Genomic DNA, 21,877 nt, shown 5'->3' on the forward strand with positions numbered 1-21,877 from the left:
TCTTTGTTATGTTTGTTGATGCAGCATTCTTTATTTTTGAAGAGCAAGCACTTCATTTCATTCAAACCAGTCATATAAACATGGCACAACCCTTGAACTTCTTGCAAAAGTTAAGAAAGGTTTTGTAAAAAAGACTCACACCGTAACTGTGTGAAAATACTGTAAGCTGTGGTCTTTGAACACCCTCTAAAGGGAACATCATAAAACTGCCTCACGGTCCTTTAAAATGAAAAATCTTTTTGACTGTCAAAATGATCATTATGTTTTTAATTAAACGTAAACCCTATTCTGAAGGACTAGGTTAGAGAACATTTTAAAGACGTAGTTTGTGATTTGAATCCCACTCGAATCTGGCGTGGCAAGTCAATTTTTTTCTCACACAAACTGTAAAAATTCCAGAGACATATATCTACTTACTTTGACAAGGAAAGGCATCAAGGCTTGTCCGAATGAAATGTTTGCTTTAATATCTCTTGAGATACCTTCACTGGGTTGGTTCAATGTCCCACAATTCTCTTTGCGGGGATTGTTTTAGTGTAAATTAAGTTATATTTTCACTTTCAACTTTTGATTGCATTTTTAGGGAGAAATTAGTATTGCCGTTTTTAAATAACTGATTCGTTTTTATTTGATTTGATATTTGCTCTCTCCTTTTATTTTTCAAACACAATCCTGTAAGCTTGCTATATATGAAAACTGTCCAAATGTGTTTCCCAGAGCTGCCTTTATTAAAGGTATTGCAGAGGATTTTCTTTTTCCGGGTGGATCATCAAGACTATTGTTGCCTCACTGCTTAATGAAGCAATGATTTTGGAGGCAGTGTTTGTTAAAGGTGTAGCGGAGGATTTTCTCGAATTTTAGAAAAGAACCGCCTTCTCCACTTTTTAAAAAAATGCAATTGCGCAGCACTCCTGATTGACAACTAGGAGGACCATACCGCCCCCCGAATGAATACATAAAATCACAAAAGTAGGGTAATAAGAATAGTAACTCAATGTTACTCAATCATTTAGAAAACTCATCCCGTCCAAATACACTGAAAAAAATGATTCATTCAGTTTATTCAAATTTTTTAAGGTAAGTGGTAATCAATTTATTTAAGCTACATTTAAAAAAAAAAATTTTTATTTTACCAATTGTTTTTGTTTAAATGTAGCTTAAATAAATTGATTGCAACTACTTAGCTTAAAAAATTTGAATAAATTGAATGAATAATTTTTTTTTTGTCAGTGTAGGCTTTACACAACAATTTTGAACATGCATTTTAGACATGTCTGTTTTGAATATGTTACATATTAAATCGTTCATGTATGTTTACTTTGGTCATAACTTAACACTTAGGGTTGTCAAAAGATTAATCACAATTAATCACATACAAAATAAAAGTTGGTGTTTGCATAATATATTTGTGTATAATTATGTATATATAAATAAACAGAAAAATGTAATTTATGTACATTATTTATTTATTTATATATAATAGAAAATATATTAAAATAAAAAATATACATGCATGTAAATGTTTCTTAAATGCATACATGCATATTTATATTATGTCAAAACAACTTTTATTTTGTATCCGGTTAATCGTGATTAATCTTTTGACAGCCCTACTTTTAACAATTGGTTTTTAGTCAGGAATGTTTGTTCAAACTAGTTATATTTTCTAATTAAACTAAGGTCTAGTCCTGGTTTATGCTAATCCCCGTCTGGGAAACCACCCCTAAATGAAGCATTAACATCACTTGCATCAGAGAGAGCCAAAGAAATACATATCCCCAAAAAACATGACATGATTTTCACTTCTGACAACTTCTCAGGAACTCCATGTTGTGCCTCATGTGGGGAATATTTCTTACAGTATGCCACAATTATACAAAAAACAAGAAAATTCTTGATGGGTTATCACAATCATTTTCTTAATTCATCCACCACTAGCAGGTGTGGCAAAAAAATACATTTTCATACATGGTTGCTGGCTATACTGTTACCTGTTCTCCATATACAACTAAAAATCATGTACTCTACACCATAATGGCAACAACTGGCTTTAATAGCAGCCTGAGAACGTTATCCAGCCACTAATGATTAAAAAATATAGCTTAATATGTGGTTTTCATTGTATTATTTGTATGTCCTGTATTCTATGCAGGAACAATTAAATGCTTCATTATAACAAAGTTGCAAAGTTTCTATAGTTTCAAGCAAACATCATAAAGCAACAGACAAAGATAATATGAACATGATTATGATGTGCAGAGGATTTTGTAGTATAGTAGTAGATTTTTTAACAATATCTTTATTTTTGCCTTTCTGGTCCTGTGTGTCACCAATCTCATAAAAAAGTCTGTGGGCCCGAACTTAAGGCATGAATTGCTGACCCAAAACGCATACAGGTCCCCTACCCTTTTTATCAACACCAATGCAGCCAGAATTAGTTTTCATTGATAGAAACTTAAGCTGCTTTCAGCACTAAGGACAGGTCCCAAGAGGGTATAGAGCAGGGATGGGCAAACATTTTTGACTTAAGGGCCACATAGGTGAACGACAAATGTAGATTTATACCAAATCTACACCTTATTTGTACTGTAGGTATACATGGAGTAATTTATTAAGCATAGTAATATCATATCCATTGTGAGCCATATTTACAGTTATCACCATGGTTTTATAAGTGTAGTAACTTTTTTTTTACCAGAATTGCCATTTTTAACCATACGTGTTAAAACAGAGAAAATCAGGTTCTGTGTTAAACACACTGCATTTGGAGTTTATGTGTCTATTTGTTGCCACGCTGGTGTGCTCATTTTTTACACATTCATGTCAGTGCAGTCATCCGCAATGCATTTGATCTGCATGAAATGAATCAATTAATTATAACTCAAACTCAATTTTTTAAATATTTGTAAACTGCTTCGCGGGCCAAATGAAAGTGCTCAGTGGGCCGGATGTGGCCCACGGGCCATAGTCTGCCCGCCCCTGGTATAGAGGGAGGACGAGGTGGATTTAATCTCTTCACCTATAAAGAACCTGACGACCAGGTCATGCAATCCTACCAACCTGCTATGGTAACGTGGTGGGTAGAGATCACAGCAACAAAACTTTAATACATGTATACATCAAGATACTACTAAATGTACTGTAGTACTACTAATGTCAGAGATCAGAGGAGAAATGCCAGACTGATTCAAGTTTATATGATAACCCTTTGTTACAATCAAATGAGCTAGAGCAGCAGAAGACCACATCGACTGTCACCCCTAAAGACAAAACGTGAGGCTACAGTAATGTTCACTAAAACAATATCTGCTGGTAGAGTCATGCTGAGTTTACACCAACCACGTTTTGTGCGTCAAAATCGCGTCTACCGCGCCTGGTTTGCCGCTTGAACACTTTGAATGCATTTGCGCGTGTAGAGCGGAGTAGACGCGCGGAAAAAGCAAGCATTAGACGCGCGTCAGAGGCAAACTCCACTTCTTGTGGGAAAGGCAAGTGCTATGCGGTTGTCTGTTTGCAAGATGACTGATGTTGATTGTGCATTTATCAAGAGAGTTTCCGGTTTGTATGTGGTAACCTTACTATAGGGGGAAAATAAACAGCGCGGGTCGATAAACGTCACGTGACTCAAAAGTGAAATGTGCATGATGTCCTCACTGACACTCTTTCAAGCGAGGTCCTTTTTATTCCTGTCTCCTATAGAAATAAGAACTTGTGTCGTATAGCTCCGGGTGACTGCTTATGGACAATATCAAGCATTGGTTGAATGAGTGACTCCGGGCGGGGCTGCCACCACAGCAGCAAGCAGGCTCCTGATTGGTTAACGCGAAGCGAAATTCCGCCAAACTTCACATTTTTCAACTCGGGCGTTAGCCGCAAATTCGCGTGAACCGCAAAATGCACAAAAAGCACATTCACGCGTACCGCGCACAACGCTCAATTCGTGCGAGCTTCAAGTGTCTTCCGCGGCGTGCCGAACGCCTCTTCTGCGCCGCGGGACCTCCTGACGCGCGTCAACACGCCTTTACATTGACTTAACATTGAAAAATCACTCGCGCTTCACGCCTCTACCGCGGTTGGTGTAAATGCAGCATTAGATTGTTACTAATAAAAATAACAACAAATACAACAAGTCGGATGTTTTACACAATAACTAGGGGATTTAATTAAAATCTTTTAGCACAAGAAAAGCAGGAATCACGTGGATTTGCAGTGTTTGAATGTGGATTCATCAAAGCACTCCATGTATCGTCCTTTCAATTACAGTCTATGATCTGACCACACGTTCTTCAAACACAGTTCTACTTTGTTAACCAAAGATGTTTTCCGTCATTTATGTTTTGTTTTCATAGCCAGCGCCTCAAGATTGGCTGGACCACCCCATACTGTCCCAAACACATTTCTCTCAGCTGTAAGAGCTTCGTCCAGTGGAAGTTCTCGTCCTGAGAGCACAACTCTTTTAACTGCTCTGATCACAGGCGCCGACCCCTTGATAAACTCACTTAGCCACTGCTCGGCCTGAGCCAGCGCATTTCCTTCCCCAGGAGAGCAATGAAGCACTTCATCGATCAGTCCAATCTGTTTCCCAAAGTCTGGATCAACCTTTCTGGCCCCCCCAAGCAGTTTCAGGGAATTCTGGCTGCCAACGATACGAACTAGCCTTGCAGCTCCTCCCCATCCTGGTACTAATCCCATATGCTTATGGACAAACTGGATAACACCATCAGATGTCATCATCCTGGTAATGAAAACAGACCGGTTACAGTCCACTTCAAAGAGAAAATCCAGTTGAATAGATTAAAACATTGGTGTCTTTTAACCTGAAGTCACAGGCGGTGGCGAGTTCGGCTCCGCCACCCAATGCTCTTCCTTCAATCAATGCCAATGAGATAAGTGGCAACCTACCTGAAAAAACAAGACTTTAGTTGGATATTAGGGATGTGACGAGATTTCGTGCGACAAGATCTCGCGAGATTAATTATGTCACGAGATTTCTCGTGGAGGTGAAATGCTGGCCGTTTCTCAAATAAAAGACTGCATCCTTCGGAGGTCGTATTTGTAGACTACATTTACGTCATAAAGACGTTTTATTAGAAAATATTAACAATTATAAAGTTTACTAATTATTTAGTTAATCGCAAATCGTTGTAATGTGCCCATGACTCACGAATGTAACGCTCAGTTAATGATCTAAAATAAACCTTGATGATGTATGCAGCCTGCATATGCAACCTCCAGAGGATGCAGCTTTCTGTTTGAACCTTTTACAGTGCATGCATTATATTCTGTCTTTTACTGTGTTTGCTTTTTTGTTTGGGTTTCCAATATTGTTCGTTTGGGAACTCGTGTGAAGTCTGAAACGCGTTGTGTTTGTCTGTCGATCAGTGTCAGAAGTCTCGGCAGATTAAACCCTTACACAGAGTTTACATGATTTAATGTCTGCATGTTCTTGCTCAAAAATGACAGTGACTGTATCATTTCTATTGTAAAGAAATGGACATATATTAAATATTTAAATGGATTTAAACATTGTTTGGCTAAAAATAAGCGTTTCTCTGTCTAAAGTGAAAGTGAAGATAGCATCCGCGAAACGAGTCCACTATTGCCCCCTGCAGGCTTCATTTGTTATAATACATAATGCTTTTTATTTATAGACCATGTATATTTATAGACAATGTAATGTGTTTGTTAATGTAATTTTGTTTAATGTAACTTGGTTTTGATACTTTATTTGAACCAATTATTTTTGCATCTTCGTTATTATGTAATTTTAAAGGCTACTGCTCACTTGGGTCTATTTTTATTGCCCAAAAATAACAAACTTCTTCATTATCAGATAACGTGATTTCAGTTTCTTCTTCATTTATTTTATCATTAAGGATTTCTTAAAAAGTGTTAAAATATCATCGTCCCGTGAACCCAATCTCGTGTCTCGTCTTGTCTCGTGGATTGAGTGTCTCGTCACAACCCTATTGGATATAACTGAATAACTAAAAATGTGTTTTCTGATAATTTCATCCCAGTTGTCTCATCAGTCCATTAGCACAAAACTTTTATATCGGAAAAGTGAGGCAGTTTACAATGGCACACATACACACTGTAACTAAATTTGGTTGTCACTTTATCTTTTAGTACTTAATCCTGTTGTGTATACTGTATACGTACTACAGTATATATCCAAATTATTTTTTTTTAAATAGGTACAATGCCATTTACAAAAATGGCATTTTACAAAAATATTCTGAGTTAAACAAATTGGGTCGTTTTGTTGGGTTATTACTAGCGTGTATTGGGTTATTTCTATAACAACCCAGCAAGTTGGGTTGAAACTGGTCTCACGTCACGAGGCATTTTAAATTTCAATAGTCGTGCCACTGCTGACAGTAGAGAGGTACGTTAATATTAAAATATCTCTCTCTGTGTAATGTTTTCTGCTATAAAGCGTCTTTAAGCTTTAACACAGTAATATATCATCCACATTTTCTACAAATATATGTACAAAAACGCTGTTGTCTAGTTTTTGTCCGTTACACCTGGTTACCGATGCCTACACACGTTTTTGAGCCATCATAAAGGTAGAGCTGTATAATAACGAATATTTTGAACTATTGTGTTTGGCGAGTGTTGTTTATTTAAATACATGTTATAAACGACTCAAACTCAGTGATTTAAGATTGACTTGCAACTAATCAAAAAGTCGTAGTACACGCAAGGGCTGTGCATAAAACACAGAAACATGCCTTGGATTCAGAATCGATTTCAGACAGATTTTTTTTATGGGAAACTAGATTCATCGGCACAGCCCTACTACCAACTCTTCACCATCAGCTGCAGCAGCACTCACAAGTGATAAAGCAGATCTCTCTGTTTACAGATGAGACGTTATCACACAATAAGTTTGTTATACATCCCGCAAAATCAGACCCACAGCTCAAATTATAAATCATTTAAGGCAGAGTAGGCAGGTTTGAGTCTAAAAAAGTCTAAAACACTTTTTTCCAAATCTGCTCACACTGTCCCCACACACCAATACATAAGTAAAATGCAAGTACTCTGAAAAAGAGAGCACAAAAATCAAGTGTCTGTAGACCTCTCACCACTGTTTTGAACACAGCTTATTTTTCCATTCACTCCACCCCTTCTCGTCTGGGTTTCTTCTAAACCCACGCCCCCAAAACACATAAACGCGTGATGCTGCCGCTCTGCTGGGAGAAGTATTTACCTCAGACGAGCGGAGAGGAAGGAGCGCGGTGCATGTAGTAACATCATTTAAGTCATTCAAATCAATCGGGTGTGCACATGTGTGGGCAGATCCTGTAGCAACAGGGGTGGTAGCCATGGTCGCAGGAGAGATTGATAGTTGTGCAAGCCAATCATTTGTTTTGTCCCGAATGGAAATAATGAGAGGTCTACAGACACTGGAGTTTTATACTCTCTTTTTCAGAGCACTTACATTTTCATTATGTATTGGTACATAAAGAGAGCTCAAACAAATTTGTAAAAAAGTTTTTCAGACAATTTCCTGCCTTTAATATAAACTGTTGTGAATCGTGGTAAGATATGGAGAGAGTCTTAAACACTCATCTTTTTTTACATATTTACTTAACAACTGATTATTGTTTGTTTTTAACTGAAAAAGTTATGGATTGCCGCTTTAAATGAGCTGACATTTAAATAAATGTTTCTTCAAAGAGTCAAACCTGAGGAGTCTTGTTAGAGTGTTCTGCATAAACTCACACATCTGCATACCATCCTGAAAACAGAAGCACAATTAAACACGATTTCAGCAACAAACAGATATCATCTGGAGCATTTAACCTGTGATCTATTTCATGTTAGTCAATTAAATTGAAAGCATATCTTTTTGCTCAATGCTTGTTGTGTTCTAATGTGGTTTTGTAAATGTATTTGTTCTAATTTCCATGTAAATGTATTTGTTCATTCATTATGTATTTGTTTTCTATCTTTAAAGGAGCATTTCACCCGTAGAAACATTAATCTTTATTTAAAGTGCGTCATATTTGTAGTGGAAATGTAACATACATTTTAAATTTGGTGCCTATTTGACCGAAAAAAAAAGGGGTGTTTGTAGTCTCACTCCCTCAACAAAGATATTGGACTTCCTGCTTTCAATTATGCAAAATGATGATTTTTACATCATTGAAAGAATGAAGTGCAACACTAAAATCTGTATTTCTCCCGTCTCAGCGGAAACTGACGAAAAGATCATTCAAAAACATGACTGGAGTTCTAACTATACAAAGCTTAATGCAAATGGGTGAAGTGTCCCTTTAATGTCTTTGTTTTGGTTGTTTGTGATTACATCTCTCTAAATGTATCTGTATATTTATTGTAAAGCATTCTTGAGTCTGTAGAAAGGCACTACATAAAATAAACATATTATTATTATTATTATTACCATTATTATTACAAAATACAAATACTCTTGGCAACAATAAATAAGCCATACCATACAAATTGTATTCTTTTTTTTTATCATAAATTAATATTATTATGTAGCCACATTAAATAGGGTTGCCAACTGTCCCGTATTAGCCAAGATGTCCCATATTTATGGGCTTAATTGATTTTTCCCATACGGGACCTCCCGCATCCTGTTTTTTGACTGCTACGCTAATCTAACCTGGGACTGATTTAACAGGCATGTTTGACTTCATGTGGCGCCACAAAATCCGAGAAGCAGATGACATCAAAATCCCACAAGAGGGATTTAATAAATCATACAGAGGAGACTGCTATGGAAAGGCTCTCGTGGAACTTTGATGCCATCCGCCTGTCGGTTCCCGCGGCGCCATATGAAGTCAAACAAGCAGCAGCAGTGCTGATGATACCCGTCATCCAATCACAGACACCCTCAAGCACAATCAGTATACTTTAAAGGGGGTAATATATTTCACGTTTACATGTTTTCTTTTTATATAGTGTGTTATTTAGCTGTTTGTGCATGTACGCCTCAATCTGAAATGCCTCAATGCATTTCCAACTTCGCTAGGCCATTCGCTTGCTTCTGATTCACAGCCTGTAAGTGCTTGGCTGTAGACAGCTATGAGGCCTCCTCTGAATGAATTATTAGGAATTAAAAAGGACTCACATTGGCATCTGTGTATATCATTAAGTTTGGACAGTTTCTGTAAAGTGTAAAATGACAGAGATTGACTCAAGCAGCTGTGATATGCTGGCGGCTGCAGCATTCGCAGTGTTGCCAGATCCTATTGTGAAAAATCCCCTTTAGATGTAGAGTTTGATGTTTTAGCAATTAATGTGACACTCCGGGAAATGTAAAAAGTGCAAATATGCGGATTAGTGTTAGCGATGTCTCTGATTTAAATATGGCTAATGATTAATGGTGATTAATCTAAAGCAGAATTAAAGTTTTTGTTTACATCATACTGTATATGTGTGTGAAATGTGTATAATAACTTTGTATAGATAAATGCACAGACATGCATGTATATATTTAAGAAATGTTTACATGTTTATATACATTTGTATATTTATGTATAATTTATATTATTAACATAAATATATATTTTTTGTTAAAATTATACATGCATGTGTGCATATTTATATATACATAAGTATTATACACAGTACACACACACATATATAATGTAAACAAAAACTTTTATTCTGCTATAGATTAATCGCAATTAATCATTAGCCATTTATTTCTGAAAGACAAGGTCTGAAGTAATTTTTTCTTTATGGCCTATTTTGTTTGTTTTTGTACTAATATGTATGTCAACATGTGATGACCAGCATCTAAACAGTAATCAACTGGCACATCATTCAGCGTGAACAAGTTGTTGCTGACATGATACTACATTCAGTAAGACACACGCAATAATCATCATGATGATGATGATTAATGTAAGAAACGCTTTCAACACTAAAAATCTGTAGAAAATAACACTGGTACAAAGAAGTAGAACAATTGGGTTTCAATGTAATGTGGCAAATATGTAAACATTGAGGATGAAGAAGGCTATGTTATTTCATTCAGTTTAGGAGTTAGCATTTAACAGTTATGCTGAAAACATTCATAAGAGCACTAAACAAAGGTCTTGTTTATATAGCCTAAAGAGGGTCGCACACCGGCCGTTCAGCTCAGTGCCGAGCCGTTCCAAAAAACTCGAACACATTGCTTTCTATGAGTATACGCACACCGGTGCCGACAAGTGGCGCCTTTCCGCGCCGCCAGCTACGACTCAGGAAGTTGCTCAAATCCCTGTCGCACCACAGAGCGCCACTCACATAGTTTAACATTAAATAACATCATATTTGTCCCAAATCATTAACAATTAACATTGGCTGCAAACGTATATTTTGCATTAGTAGACGCTATCTGACGAAGCTCTTGCTATTTAATGTGCACTTCCGGTTTAAGATACCTCAGAGTCGTCCTAGATTTCTAGTATTAAAATAAACGCTGTCTCAAAATAGCACACTTTTTTTTTTATTTTAGAAAAGAACCACCTGTCTTCACTTTTTAAAAAAATGCAATTGGGCAACACTCCCGATTGACAACTAGGTGGCTCAATAGTCTTGTTGATCCACTCGGAAAAAAGAAAATCCTCCGCAATACGTTTAAGTACACTTAGATGTTAAGTTTATCTTAAAGGTGCAGTGTGTAATTTTTAGAAGGATATCTTGACAGAAATGCAAAATAATATACAAAACTATATTATCAGTGGCGTATAAAGACCTTTTATAATGAACCCTTATGTTTTTATTACCTTAGAATGAGATATTTTTATCTACATACCGAGGGTCCCCTTACATGGAAGTCGCCATTTTGTGCCCCCATGTTTGCCGACAAACTTTTTTTAATAAGCTGTCTCCGAAGATGACATGTTTATCAGGTGGCGGCTACCGTAGCTTCTCTTTGCGTTTAAAAATAAGAGGTGAGCAGTTAACTGAGCCATTGGTTGCAATTCACAACCTCACCACTAGATGCCACTAAAATTGACACACTGCACCTTTAAGAAGTACTAAAGACTAATTTTTGGTATATTACCTACAAAATGAGTGCAGAAAATAGTATTTAAGTACTTAAAGTGTACTTAAATGCAGAGTGCACAATGTTTGAAAGCCAGTGTTGATATTTGAAATCACCTAAACAAACACGCCCCTACCCCAATAGAATCTGGACCTTCTTTTGTTAGACCCGCCCCACAAATACGCAACCCAGGCAACAATGTCGGTTAGTAGACACTAGTGTTGGGCGATATGCCCCATTTTGAGATCGTCCTATCGTCAGCCTGTGAGATCGGCGATTCGCTATAGTATCGGGGGGCGGGGCAGTAGTTTACTCATTTTTTGTTAATTTTTTACTCATTATAACAAGTCACTTGATTGGTGGACCAAAAAGAACAAGAGCAACACCGCTGTCATGACCGCAACCTTCTTAAAACTGATGCCATTAATGCGAGCGCGTCATTAAAACTAAACATTTGTTTAGTGCTGTTGCAGAAGGCTACACATGTCAAGCAGTGGTGCTCTCAGATGTGCCTTTTTAAACGCATCAGTCCAGCGGAACGCAATCATATTTTAAACACAATCATATATTAAACACGAGGGATGTGTTGCTACAACTCCTTGAAATGCATATCATAAACAGGATTAATAGTGTTCTGACTTCGGAGAGAGCGCAGCTCTCTGCACGTCCGCGAGAGTGAGAGAGGCGCCAATATGCAGCGGGTCTGCATTAAACTGAACAAATACATAAGGATTACTACTTTAGTTTATGTTTAGACTTCGGACAGTTGCGACAGCGCGTGCACGTGAGACAGAGAGAAGTGCAGCTGCTCATGACACGATGGATTTAGTGCTAGAAGGAGTCCAATACCCGCGCATTAAGTGCAGGTACGTGCAAGAAGGAATTCTCTATTTACAAGCTCTCCACGTAAAGTGAAGCCCACAAACCCTCATGCGAGGAAAAGCATGCAATGTGGATGTTAATGTGAAACTATGATGATAATAATAACCATTCGCCAACTATCGTCATGAAAGCCTTCTTTCTTTCTTTCTTTCTTTTTTAACGCCATACCAGCTTCAAAGGCTATATTCATGGCGAGAATACAGTATAATTAAATCAAAGTTAGATTAAAAAAGATGTTTCAAATTTATTTCCTCTGAAAATCTTAAAACCATGCTTGGGCTCACTTGATTAAAAACCTTTTCAAAACTATCAACAGAGTAAAAACGATTTCTCACAGGGGTAAAAGTAATACAGTCTAAAAGGATGTGTTTAATGGACAATGGATTTTGACAAGATGAACATTTTGGATGGTTTTCTCCTGAGAGTAAAAATTGGTGTGTGATTCTTGAATGTCCTATTTTACATCTTGTATATATAACTTGATTCCATCGTTCATCAAAACAGGAATTATGTTTTTTCCTCACATCAGGATTTATTTCATGCAACTTATTATTTAGACATTGATCCCATTCTGATTGCCATTTATTTCTGATGTATTCATTTATCGTTTGTTTTAAATCTGTAAAAGGTATAGAACACTTTATTGATTCTGTGGATAGTGCTTCTTTTGCTGCATTGTCCGCTTTCTCATTTCCAGCAATTCCTGAGTGTCCAGGTACCCAGCAAAAGTAGATGTTAAAAGCCTTTGATTTCAGCATTGATAATTTAATAAAGATCTTGACTATTGTTGGATGATCAGTTTTCATATTTTCCAGTGAATCCAGGCATGATTTTGAGTCAGTCACTATTAAGAATTTCTTCTGTGAAGATGTTTCAATAAATTTTAATGCCAACAATAAAGCATTTGCTTCTGCTGTGAAGATTGAACTTTGATCTGGAATACGTATTCCTTGATGTACTTCATTCGTAACAAAAGCTGCCGCTACCTGGTTTCCAGATTTGGATCCATCTGTGTATATTGGAGTATACTGGGGATAAATAGCTCTTATTTCTAAAAATTTTAGCTGATAATCATTTGGGTGTGTTTCAGATTTTTGATTCTTTGATAAATCCCACAGAATAAAGGGTTTTCTGATATCCCAAGGAGGAATTTTGCAAAAATGGGTTTGTTCCAGGATGTTTAAATCTAATTTGAGATTTTCCAGATGAGGTTTTATTCGTAGACCAAATGGACGAATATGATTTGGTTTTCTTTCATACATTATTGAATACTGGGTTGAAAAAACTGCTGGATGTGCTGGGTTTCCTTTATTTGTTTTTAATTTAACTGCATATTGTAAGGCCAACTTTAATCGTCTGTTTTCCAAGGAAGGTTCATTAGCTTCTACATACAGACTTTGAATTGGTGATGTTCTATAAGCTCCCAAAGCTAGTCGTATACCTTGATGATGTATAGTATCCAAGGATTGTATGTAGGATTTCCTGGCAGATCCATAAACAATACTTCCACAGTCCAACTTTGATCGGATCAGTGTTCTATACAAGTTCATAAGTGATGTCATCTCTGCTCCCCATTTAGTTGTGGACAAAACCTTTAAAATGTTCATGTCTTTAGAACACTTCTTTTTAAGCATTTTAATATGTGGAATAAAGGACAGCTTATTGTCAAAAATTATGCCGAGGAATTTAGTCTCCTTTTCGACTTTAATGGGGGTTCCATCCAAAAATAATTCTGGTTCATTGTGTAATGAACGAAGTTGACAAAAATGCATACAGACAGTTTTTGTTTGTGAGAATTTAAAACCATTTCGTACTGACCATGAGAGCATTTTATTTATTTTTAGTTGGATTTTTCGTTCAATAATGTTAATATGCTTGCTCTTATAACAAATGCAGATATCATCTACATATAAACTACACAGAACATCAGAACCAATAACTTGAGCAATACTGTCAATTTTAATACTAAAAAGAGTTACTGATAGAATACTTCCTTGAGGTACTCCAAGTTCTTGTTTATGCGGGTCGGACACAGTATTGTCTACCTTAACTCTAAAAATTCTATTCGAAAGAAATCTTTCAATAAAGATTGGCAGACGTCCTCTAAAATTTAGTCGATACAAATCCTTTAAGATTCCATGCTTCCAGGTGGTATCATAGGCTTTTTCCAAGTCAAAAAAAACAGCTACAGCATGTTCTTTTTTAATAAAAGCATCACGGATGTAGCTTTCAAGACTGACAAGGTGATCAGTTGTGCTTCGACCTTTTCTAAAACCACATTGAGCCTTACTTATAAGTTGTTTAGATTCCAGAAACCAGACTAGACGATCATTTACCATCCTCTCCATAGTTTTACATAAACAACTGGTTAAAGCTATAGGTCTATAATTTATAGGATCACTATGATCTTTTCCTGGTTTTGGGATAGGAATAATTTCCGCTTCAAGCCAAGAAGATGGGATATTTCCTGATATCCAAATAGAGTTAAAAGAGTCATTCTATGAAACGGGTGCCATTTGGGTCCGCAACATTTGATGAGATGCATAAGGCACAAAAATGTCCCAAAATGTTCTTACAAAGCTTAAAGTTATTCATTCAAGGGTTCTTGTTTACATGATATATGATAAAAACACTATTCTTAAAGAATAACATACTATTTTTAATACTTTTGCATTAGTACATAGCCATTTCCACATGTCCGTGTTGACCAACATGATATTTGCATCCAAAATATCACCAAATAAGTTATGTATTTTTAAAAAATATATATTGTTTTCATGATTATATTTGTGTCCCTTTTCACATAAGATACATTTTATTCAAAATAAACCTTATTTTTTTGTAAATATTTGATGATTTGTGTGCGTCCCTCAATTTGACTTACCACCCCGTCACACTAACTTGTTTTATCTATAAATAATGTACTGTTGCTTTAAATGACATCACAAAGCAGAAGTGACATCATTGGAGCCTTGTTGCCACCAAGAACAAAAACAGGCAAGTATTGACATTCCTCTACATTCTTTATTTGTTGATTTTTTGTGTTAGACAGGCTCCGTCAAGCTCAAAGCAACCACCCCGTCACGCAAGATAGAGAGGGAAAACTAATTTCGATATATTTTTTTACATTATTAATGCAAATAAAATTATATTTCAGATAGAATGCATGTATGCTAGGTGAGGAACTTGACCACATGGGAGATCTGCGGCCATTTTGGGATGATATTTACCATCCCGTCACATACCACCCCGTCACAAGTTTTATTGTGACGTGGTGGTAAGGGATGTGACGGGGTAGTTCTGATATAGACTAATAAATTGTTTCTGTTAACTTAACATGGTTTGTTTATTCATTCACTCACTATGTCACTCAATCACTATGTCACTCACTCACTATGTCACTCACTCACTATGTCACTCACTCACTATGTCACTTACTCACTATGTCACTCACTCACTATGTCACTCACTCATTCACTCACTCACTCACTCACTGTGCCACTCACTCACTCACTCACTCACTGTGTCACTCACTCACTGTGTCACTCACTCACTGTGTCACTCACTCACTGTGTCACTCACTCACTGTGTCACTCACTCACTGTGTCACTCACTCATTCACTCACTCACCCACTCAGTCACTCACTCACTGTGTCACTCACTCACTGTGTCACTCACTCACTGTGTCACTCACTCACTGTGTCACTCACTCACTGTGTCACTCACTCACTGTGTCACTCACTCACTCACTCACTCACTCACCCACTCAGTCACTCACTCACTGTGTCACTCACTGTGTCACTCACTCACTGTGTCACTCACTGTGTCACTCACTCACTCACTCACTCACTGTGTCACTCACTCACTCAATGTGTCACTCACTCACTCACTGTGTCACTCACTCACTCACTCACTCACTGTGTCACTCACTCACTCACTGTGCCACTCACTCACTGTGCCACTCACTCACTCACTCACTCACTGTGTCACTCACTCACTGTGTCACTCACTCACTGTGTCACTCACTCACTGTGTCACTCACTCACTGTGTCACTCACTCACTGTGTCACTCACTCACTCACTCACTGTGCCACTCACTCACTGTGCCACTCACTCACTGTGTCACTCACTCACTCATTCACTGTGTCACTCACTCACTCACTCACTCACTGTCTCACTCGCTCACTCTCTCACTCACTCACTGTAATGATGCTCTTATTTTAGTTTTTCACAGCATGACCAAAGTTTCCAATGTTAATGTTTCCCCTCCCCCAGTTTTATAAAGATTAAAACAAGCATACCATATATAGATACACACTTTGTCCATACCACCTTGTCACAGTGAACCTATCTGTGACATCAGTTACCACCCCGTCACAGGGTCATTTTGTTAAAAACTTATGTAATAGAAAATACATTTTAAATAAATTAATGTTGAATGATGTTCTTGTTGTGTGGAATAATCAAATAAATGTAAGTTTATTTGTATTTTTTAAGTGTATTCGTATGTTTTTGTACAAACAATGAGGCCATTGAAATGTCGAATTCATATTTCAAGATTAAAAAACGAATAATAATTATTTAAATTAAATTATAGACTTTCTATTGATGGTTTCCAAGAAAGGGACATTTTACTATTAGGAAAACATTAGATTTTATAAATATATTTCTTGTTTTACTACACAGATGGCATACATATTGTCCGTGACGGGGTGGTAAAAGAAAGACTTCTGTGCCAGAATAAAACTGATAATATTATTAACAATTTTGTACCTGAGCTGGGAAAATATGTTTTTTGGGAGGATTAACAATATATTTAAAGTTGTAAGTAAAAAAAATAAAGTTTGTTCTTAATGAAAATTTGGAAAATTGCAAAGTGGAAATGGCACCCGTTTCGTAGAATGACTCAAAAGCTCCCAGAAGCTTCTTCATAAAGAGGTGAGGCAAGTTCTTTATAAATTGGTAATGAACTTTATCTGGTCCAACCGCTGTATCATGGGATTTCCTAATTGCTCGTTGTAGTTCTTCCATGGAAAAAACCTGATTGTATGGCTCTAAATTATTTGAACAAAAATGTATTTTCTCTTTCTCTTCTTGAATTTGAAATGTTCTAAAAGCAGGAGAACAGTTGTCAAAAGATGAATTCTTTTCAAAAGTTCTTGCTAGAATGTTTGCAATATCTTGTTTTGAAGTCAAGAGTAAGTCATGTTGCCTGATGTGTTGTATTTGCGAACCAATGGTTTCACCCTTCATTTTCCGTATCAGATTCCAGATTTTGGTTGATGGAGTACTAGGTGATATACTGGCAACAAAACTTCTCCAGCTTTCCTTCTTAACTTCATTGATGGTTCTTCTTGCTTTTGCTCTAGCAATCTTGAGTTCAATAAGATTTTCAGTTGATGGATGTTTATAGAAAAATCTTTCAACCTTTTTCCTTTCTTTGATAACCTCTTTACATTTATCATTAAACCATGGAAGTTGTTTAGATTTTTTGTTTAATGATGTTTTTGGGACTGTATCATTTGCAATAGACATGAGCGTTTCTGTAAAATTTTCCAAGGCGTCTGGGCTGTCCTCCACAAAATTTGCAAATCTCCCATAACATAGAGTTTGAAATTGATACCAGTTAGCTTTTTTGATTTTCCATCTTTGTGTTTTTGCTGCTTCTTCTTTTCCTTTAATAGTAACTATTATTGGAAAATGGTCACTTCCGCAAAGGTCATCCAATACTTTCCATGATAAATCTAAAAAAACTTCTGGTTGGCATATTGTAAGATCGATTGCAGAGTAAGTTCCATGCCCAGGATGTAAATAAGTATTTGACCCATTATTTAAAAGACATAAGGTATTATTATTAATAAAGTCTTCAATCTTCTTTCCTTTTGTATTACAATGATCACTGCCCCACAGTATGTTATGACTATTAAAATCTCCCATGAGAATAAAAGGAGATGGAAGTTGATTTACAATATCATCTAGGTCTGTGTGTGTCAAATTTAAGTCTGGAGGAATATAAATGGAGCATATTGTAATGGTTTTATGCAGAGTTAGTCGTACTGCTGTCACTTGTAATCTACTATTAATACTGATGGGACTATGGATTACATTATTTCTTACTAATATTGCTGTACCACCAGAAGCTCGTTTGTCACTGGGACCAAAGGTGGCAAATATTGTAAAATTTTTAAAAGAAAATGTACAATCAGTTGAGAGTTGTATTTCCTGAAGGCATATTGCAAGGGGGTCAAAAGTTGTAGTTAAACGCTGTAATTCTGTGAAATTTGCTCTGATACCACGACAATTCCATTGGATGACAGATTCTTTCATTACCTGTTAGGAAGAACAGGAACATTTGTCTTAACTCTTCCTTTTGGAGATGGGCTTCTACTATAATGTTCACTCTCTTTCATTTCCACATCTTTTATTTGTCTTGTCTTTGATGTTTCTTCTTGAGATGCTTTAGATTGAGAGTTTGATTTCTTGTTGCTTTTACTTGTCCTCTGATTTCCAGTTTCTGAAATTTGATTGAGGTTCGTGTCATGAGGTTTATCTTTGTACATCCATGTGATGTCTGTCTGGCAATCTACTGACCTCACAGATTTACTTGCAGCAGAAGCAAAGGTTTTATTCAGAGAAAAAATAGGTATCGTAGTCACTTGTTTCTTTGCTTCAATATAACTGATCTTCTTTGTACATTTGATTTTTTGTATTTCCTTTTCTTTGATCCACATGGGACACTGTTTTGATGCAGCCGAATGATCACCTGAGCAGTTACAACATTTTGTTGGTTTCTCACAACTCCCCTTGTCATGGCCTTCTTCTCCACAGTTACAACAGATATGTCTGTTTTTGCAACTATTAAATCCATGTCCATACTTTTGACAATTGAAACATCTCAGAGGATTAGGTATATATAGGTCTACCGGAACACTCAGATACCCAATCTGAATTCTTTCTGGAAGGAGTGGTTTAATAAAAGTGATGATGTATGTATTAGTTTTAATTATTCTTTCTTCTCTTTTGATTATTATTCGTTTCACATTTGTTACTCCTTGAGTTTTAAGTTCATCTGTTATTTCTTCTTCATCTACATCATCCAGTTCTCTAGTACGAATTATCCCTTTACTATAGTTCAAAGTTGGGTGAGGTGATGCCTTTATCTGAACTCCTGCCAGCATATTAGCATGTAACAGGTTTTCAGCATTTGCCTTTTTACAGCATTCAACAAGAATTTGTCCCGAACGTAATTTTTTCACTTTTTTAACGGTTCCTGCTATTCCTGCAATACCCTTTTGTATGGCAAAAGGGGATAGCTTGGTGATTGGGAGATCTGAAGAGACAGATTCAATAGTAATAAACTTTGGCCAATCATCATTACTCGACAGAGTAAAACCTCTGTTTGCTGCACTGGTATCCATATCAGGTTCCAAAAAACGTTTTTTTGAGTTGTGTTTTGTAGCCATATTTAAATGTTTAACTTTCATCATCTCTACTCCCCACCCACCTTGGAGCCCAAAAAAAAGGGATGCACATTGCCGCGGATCTCCAGCAGATTATGCATCAGGGATATAAAAATGGTATACTCAAGCAAAGTAAGCTATCATTTGCTCAAATCGCTTGATTGACCCTAAGCCAACGCCTTCTGGGGATATATGGAAAATATATATATATATATATTTCCCAGGGCATGTCTTGACCAGCCGATTGATTGGATCGAGCCATTCCAACCTCCCGTCTAGGTGAAGTAGGAGCCAAAGTACCGTGTTGAAATAATGGAAACCTCAGTAAACCACATTTCTCAGGGACCAGGATCTCTTCCTCCCCCGACACGGGTCGCAACTCACGGCAAACGAGTTGTCCCATTTGGGATATTTATGATGTGTTTATTTCCAAATTCTTTCAGCGTGATGATGTAATTGCACACAAGAATATAATTGTAATTAAAAATAACTGTAACCCTAGTAAGGGGGGCTAAAGGGTTGTTCTCTCTTGCCCAAGGAGAAGACCCTAGCACTACGGAGGGAAGGAGCGTGCCACTGTTCCTTTCACGGGCTACCAAAAAACCTGGGTCCCGTGCCGTACCCGTCATGAAAGCCTGCCATTGACGATATGTCTGAAGATCGTCGATACACGATACTATCGTCTATCGGCACAACCCTAGTAGACACGCCCCTTACTGCTGATTAGCTACAAGTGTTTTTTGGTAGTCGGCCTGACTCCCTTTTCCAAAGCGGTTTTTAGAAATTGTGCACTCCGCCTTTAAGGTGTATTTTAGTGCACCTTTAACTCCTGGGATAGCATTTGTTAACTCTTAACCTCACTATTTTTCAAACCCTGACAACAGCCATGTGTAAGTGTATTTTTATTATTTGTTAAATTATTTGATGTTGAGTCAAAGTGTAGTTTGTCACAGGTAAGATTAAGATAAAGGGGATAACGTTTTATAAGCACGGTGTTAAACGTACCTGCTGTAAATGACCAAACTAATAAACCTACAGTATATTGCCAAAGCATTTCAGAGTAACAAAGTTGGCAACCCTAACATTAAATGATAGCGGATCAGATGAAATAAACACCTGTGGGTTTGCTATGGCTCTGACTGCATTCAGATCTGATCCAGAGCAGAAGGTTCCAGCAGCTCCCTGTACAATGAGCCCTTTCCCTTCAGACCAGCTCTCAAGTTCATGGACCCGCTCCTCCAGTTCAAGCATCATGCTGCCTGCAGAAGAGACCAGATGAGGACAGATTGTTGTTTAACATTTCCACTTGCAGATACCGATGATGAAGTAAAACCTCAGTACCTGAGAAAGCATTCATGCGTGCTGGGTTATTGAGAGTGATCACGGCGATTCCTGACTCTTGTTTCGTGAGGTCTATGGATCCTCCTGGAAATGCCCGCAGCTTTTCTCTGATATCTCCAGCAGATCCATGAGTGTGAGCGCAGACGGTTCGGCCCTGCTGCAGCACGACTCTCCTCACAGCAATACGGTACTGGATCAACCGGAACCGAGCGGAACAGCACACAGCCGTCATGTTGTTGATTCGTCTGTGTAACGACAGGTAGACCTTGAAATTGTCCGTGGGAAATGATAGACGTTCACACGCATATGCACGTTAAACTAATATTCAAGAAAAAATGCAGTGTCTTGCTTTCTTGTGTGATATATCATTCGGATTTATACAGTTATTAATACGTGTCGAATTTGAACAAAGCTCAGTGTTAATTCATGCAAAACTAATATAATGACATTTTCAGCAAAATAAGCATAATGATCTCTGCTGACCTGTATCGTGCAGCGGGGGTAACTTTATAAACAGTCCTGAAAGAAACAGTATTGATATATGGGTTCCGCCTTGCGGCAGTTGTCCAGAAGGGGGGGCTGTGCCCCGAATAAAGCGAGGACAGGAGGAAAACACATTAAAATAAAACTTTGAAGGCAAGTACAAAATTTTTTCTCTCAGCTTCAAAACAATAGCTTTGTAATAACATCAGAGCCGTCAAATTAATCAAGTCAAAGATATCCGTGTAAATAACTGTCGTGAGATCAGTTAAATTTACATCACAAACGTGCACCACTTTTAATTTATCACTTTCAGCATACATTAATGCATTTTGAGCTAGAAATACTTAAATTAATTAATTGTAAAATGAAAGAATCTTATAATATTTACTTAGTGACAAATGAAATCTTGTAATATTATTCACAGAGATATATGTGGGCTAAAATAATGGTCAGACCGTTTTAATTATTTATAAGTTAATATTTATAAAGTTGAAAAGTTGTAAGGTTTTAGGTTACTGACTGTGGCGCGTATTTTTATCTGGCGCCAAACAGACTCTAATAAAAGCCGCGTGCCAGTGGAGAGGTAACCGTAGCAACAACAGGCTTCTCGAACAGTTTATTAGCTATACTATATATAATATATCATTATTTATCTTTTTATTATTGTAGTATTAAGTTACGTAGGCTGTCTGTG

General features: G+C 37.0%; 1 protein-coding gene across 1 annotated transcript; it reads right to left on the reverse strand.

The window, feature by feature from the left end:
• Positions 1 to 4,130: 4,130 nt before the first annotated feature.
• echdc1 (enoyl CoA hydratase domain containing 1) lies at positions 4,131 to 21,331 on the reverse strand. Its single transcript, XM_073871812.1, has 6 exons — positions 21,184 to 21,331; positions 20,701 to 20,945; positions 20,476 to 20,618; positions 7,698 to 7,750; positions 4,818 to 4,898; positions 4,131 to 4,735 (listed from the first exon to the last, which is right to left on the reverse strand). Exons 2-6 carry the CDS (start codon positions 20,930 to 20,932, stop codon positions 4,327 to 4,329), a joined length of 918 nt encoding a protein of 305 aa, XP_073727913.1. The 5' UTR covers positions 20,933 to 20,945; positions 21,184 to 21,331; the 3' UTR covers positions 4,131 to 4,326.
• Positions 21,332 to 21,877: the final 546 nt, after the last annotated feature.

The sequence above is a fragment of the Misgurnus anguillicaudatus genome, chromosome 10 (genome assembly GCF_027580225.2).
Source record: "Misgurnus anguillicaudatus chromosome 10, ASM2758022v2, whole genome shotgun sequence".
Taxonomy (NCBI): Eukaryota; Metazoa; Chordata; class Actinopteri; order Cypriniformes; family Cobitidae; genus Misgurnus; species Misgurnus anguillicaudatus.